We start from the raw sequence: 4497 nt of genomic DNA, 5'->3' as shown, positions 1-4497 counted from the left end.
AGACAGTCTTGCTCTGTTGCCAGGTACCAGGCTGCTCTTCTCTCTCCCTCTCCTCTCCATTCTTCCCTCTCCCCCCTCCCCCCTCTCTCTCCTCTCTCCCCTCTCTTCTGGAGACAGAGTCTTGCTCTGTTGCCAGGTACCAGGCTGGAGTACAGTGTTGCAATCTCGGCTCACTGCAATCTCCCCCTCCTGGGTTCGAGCAATTCTGCCTCACCCTCCCTAGTAGCTGGGACTACAGGCACACGCCACCACACCCAGCTAATTTTTTGTATTTTTTAGTAGAGACAGGGTTTCACCATGTTGGCCAGGATCGATCGATCAATTGATTGATCTGTCTTTCTCATTCTTTTTCTTTCTTCTTTTTCTTTTTCTCTTTCAACCTCTGCCCTCCTGTGTTCAAGCGATTCTCCTGCTTCAGCCTTCCCAGTTGCTGGGATTACAGGTGCCCACCACTGTTCCCAGCTAATTTTTTTTAGTAATGATGGGGTTTTGCCATGTTGGCCAGGCTGGTCCCAAACTCCTGATCTTAGGTGATCTGCCCACGTTGGCCTCCCAAAGTGCTGGGATTACAGGCATGCACCACCGCACCCAACAGATTTTTTTTCTTTATTTTTTATTTTTGAGACAGTCTCACTCTGTTGTTCAGGCTGAAGTGCAGTGGCACAATCTTGGCTCACTGCAGCCTCCCCCTGCTGGGTTCAAGTGATCCTCTTACCTCAGCCTGGGATTACAAATGCGTTTCATCATGTTGACCAGGCTGATGTTGAACTCCATACCTCAAGTGATCCTTATGTCTCGGTCTCCCAAAGTGGTAATATTACAGGCATGAGCCACCGTGCCTAGCTGAAACTGATTTTTATATAAAGGTGCAAAACAGTGGTGACATCGGGAGGGATTTAGGAGAATCACCAATACCTGAGCGATTTCAGAAAGAGGCCCAGTTAGTAGCCAGGTTTCATTTACAGCCTGAAAGATAGATGGGATTGTTTGAGAGAGAGCGGAGGGTATGAATGGTTTTTGTTTGCCATCAGAAGAAGCATCCAGAGAAACCATTAGAAAGGTTTGGGGCAGAGGGGAGAAAAGAGGGGGGGCTTACGTTTTTGATACTGTCTAAGGATCAGTCCCAATGTCTGAGACCAGTGGATATCTTTGGACTATGAGAGAAGCCAGCCACTGCTTGGATGAAGTAGGCTTCTAAGTGTGTTTTTTTTAGGTAGTTTTGCTACTGGGAGGGCTCTGGTACATTGGTGGTATACCAGATGGTGAGTGCTCTGTGAAGATCTTTATGCCCCTCACTGCCATCTTAAGTCTTCTGGTGAGGACTGGTGAAATTAGGATTGAGGTGCTACTAGGCAGATACTTGTATCTGGCTGAGTAATAAGACATCCTCTGGAGACATCTAAAAATGGAGGAGGGATTAGGGATCTGTGGGCAGGATTTTGCAGAAGTTGAGTTTGAATTATGTAGTTAGTAAGACCGTGTTTTGTACCCACAGGCTTTTGAGGCACAGGGAAATTTGGGTTATGTTGCTCATGGACTGAAAAGCAGCAGAGTGGGCAAAAGAGGAACATCTTTCCTATCATTGGACTTTGGGGCCACAATATTAAAGGGTTCCCCAGGCAGTGCTGTATACACTCAGAATATTGAAAACACTCGGTTTTTACTTGTAGCTCGATCTCAGGCAAAAAATGAATCTAGAAGTGATGGGGCAGGTTGGGAGATAATTCTGAATGACTGCAGGTTTAGTATCGCTCATCCAAAATGCTTAGAACCAAAAATGTTTTGGATTTTGGATTTTTTTCAGAGTTTGGAATATTTGTATTATACTTACAGGTTGAGTATCCCTAATCCCAAAATCCAAAGTGCTGTAATGAGCATTTTCTTTGAGTGTCATGTTGGCGCTCAAAAAGTTTCTAGCTGGAGCATTTTAGATTTTGGATTTTCAGATTAGGAACACTCAGCCTGCACTGAATTTAGAATAACTGTTGGGACTACTGTAGAGCCTGGGGTGCAGGGAAGTAGAAGGGAGCGTCTGTTTTACTTTGACCTTTCTATGCTTGAGGGGAAGAACTTGACCTCCCAGTAAATCAGCAGGATTGGGGGAAGAAGGGGGGGGAGCAGGAGATAGTTGTTTTTAACTTCTGATGGTCACAGGCTCACATGACAACATTAAAGAGAGGAGAGGAGAGAAAAGTTCATATTTGATTGTTTACTATGTGATGACAGGTACTGTTAAGCTTTATAGTAATCCTCATAGGAGCTTTCTGAGGTAATAGGCATTATTCTTTTCATTTTATAGGTAAGGAAACAAAATCACAAAGGTTAAGTATTAAATATTAACCTTTAATAATAACAACTTGTTCAAAGTCAAAGTGATGAGTCTTAGGATTAGATATCAGATTTATCTGACTCCGAAGTTAGGGCCTTTCTTTCTTGATAAGGATTATAGCTTGTTAGGATTGGTGTGGTAGGTCCTGTCGCAAAAGGAAACTAAAGCTTCAGTAGAAACAGGCAAGAAATTAAGGCAGTTTTAGAGAGTAAATAGGGTCTTTCAAGGGAATGACGCTGAGGTAGATAGAAAGCAGGTACCTAGGTAGAAGAGGCAGCAGAGAGGATGGTTGGTTCCGATTAAAGCTTAATTATCTCCTTACCACTGATAGGGAGGTGAGGGGTGAGGGCAAATTAGAGGGAAATGATCCGAGCTTTCCAGCATTTTCTCCTATTTTTCTCTCTAGGGAGAGACTCCTCTCTAGCTTTGCTGTCAAATTCTGGACACAGATGAGCCCTTGATTTAGGGAGGCAGGCTGGCCATCCAGAGAAGCTTTGGCTCTGTACTTGCCTTTTTCCTCTGGTAAAAGGGCATGTGGCTGAGTAGAAAGTATATCCAGGCAGGAGTGAGGAGACCTGTGTTCCAGTGGGGCTTCTGATGAACAGAAGTGGCAGTAGTGATTCAGAGAAATGTGGTAGGTAGAGTGACACTTGTTTATTCATGAAAGATAAGTATAGATTGTTTTCTCAGGGGAGCCTGAGAAGCATCTTCAGGGAGGGAGTGGGGGAGTAGGTCCAAAGAACTGACTTATTTGGCAGTTTCAGCAAGGACCCAGAGCTGTTTCCTGATCCTTGGCTGCCAGGGCCCTATGGCCTGTGGCCTGTGTTTTTGTAGTTTCGAGCAGCATGGTGGGAAAGCAGGCAACATTTTCTTTTGGTCTACTTTGGTGATGGACTTTGTAATAAACAAGGGGTTCAGCTTTGCAAGTCGAAAGTCTTGAATAGTTAACTCTTCTGGGTTCTCAGGCTCTTTCCAGAACCTTGTGGGCTCTGCGTTCACATTGGTCTTAGGTGCCTCATATACAAAGAGAACCTTGTTTTTCAGCTTGTTTTGGATCCAGGGATCGATTGAGGCACAAAGGATTAATGTTTCTTGTAGCTGCATTGAAACAAACGTCCTAGTGCTGGCTTACTTTGGGTTCAGGCTGGGAGGCTCCAGAGAGGGGGCACCCAAAGGAGGGGGGAATACTAGCCACCGGGCACTGTGGCCCCAAGAAACAAGGTCAAGGGATAGTGTCTGAGGGCTCATGACCCTCTCCTCCTGACAAGGAGCAAATGGTGGTGAGATGGGTAGGAGAAGCTTGGAAAAAGGGATAGTGAAGAGGAAGAGGTGGGCAGGACCGCCTTACACTGTTCTTCACAGCCTGGTGTTTTTCTGCATCTAGCAAGTCCAGGAGCAAGTGGAACACCTGTAGGCTGCGGATCCCCAGGACACCCTGGCAGAGTCAGAGTGAGAGTGTCTATGTAGCCAGCCCCAGGAAAATACCTTATACTCCCTCTCATCTCAGCTGGGAAATAGGGTTTCCCAGCTGAGATACTCCTTTCCTTTGCCATTTGGGACCACTGCATGGAACTTTAATGCCCATTATTTTCCAGGAAGAGTCAAGACAATTTCTGCAGTATCTAAGCAACACCCCTCACAACGATCTTTTGTCCCTTAGCCCACCCACCCCCAACCCTGAAGAAAAGGTTGCCTTAACTCTCTGTAGGGCTGGAATTCTAAAATAAACAACTTCCCCAAAATTTACAGGCCTTTATTCCCCTCAGTGACTCTGCTCAATCGCCTACTCCCCCTGCCATCAACACATCTTAGGAATTGGGTCAGAGAAGCAGAGCCTGCCTTACCAAAGAGATGACTGCTTCCTGGCGTGCAGTGGCATCTGGGTTCATCAGTTGTCTGTGTAGAAGGGATTGAGTGTGTAATAGTTGAATTAAGGAGTAAGGGAAGTGGGAGAGAGGCTGGTTGCTTTTTAGGTCGAGAGTGAATTAGGCGAAATGATGCTAATTTCATTCATTTCCCTCTCTTCTTTCTTGGATCAGAAAAGGGGCTGGGAGGGGAAAAGAGGCACCACAGTTTGCCAGGAGGCACTGAATGATGATCAGGACTGTCCAGAACTTTACCCTTTTTTTTTTTTTTTTTTTGAGATGGAGTTTCACTCCATTGCCAAG

General features: G+C 45.5%; 1 protein-coding gene across 1 annotated transcript in view; it reads right to left on the bottom strand.

Moving 5' to 3' along the window:
• Nucleotides 1–2968: 2968 nt before the first annotated feature.
• The window catches only part of HEATR9 (HEAT repeat containing 9), a 14576-nt gene continuing 13047 nt past the window's right edge, over nt 2969–4497 (bottom strand). Inside the window, exons 13-15 of the mRNA XM_017534198.2 lie at nt 4174–4225; nt 3678–3764; nt 2969–3427 (exon numbers count right to left, since the gene is read on the bottom strand). Of these exons, the coding sequence (XP_017389687.1) occupies nt 3077–3427; nt 3678–3764; nt 4174–4225 (490 nt within the window). The 3' untranslated portion in view covers nt 2969–3076. The remainder of the gene's footprint in view (nt 3428–3677; nt 3765–4173; nt 4226–4497) is intronic.

Source organism: Cebus imitator, unplaced genomic scaffold (assembly GCF_001604975.1).
Source record: "Cebus imitator isolate Cc_AM_T3 unplaced genomic scaffold, Cebus_imitator-1.0 Scaffold85, whole genome shotgun sequence".
NCBI classification, from domain to species: Eukaryota; Metazoa; Chordata; class Mammalia; order Primates; family Cebidae; genus Cebus; species Cebus imitator.
This window is presented reverse-complemented; position numbering and strand designations above follow the sequence as displayed.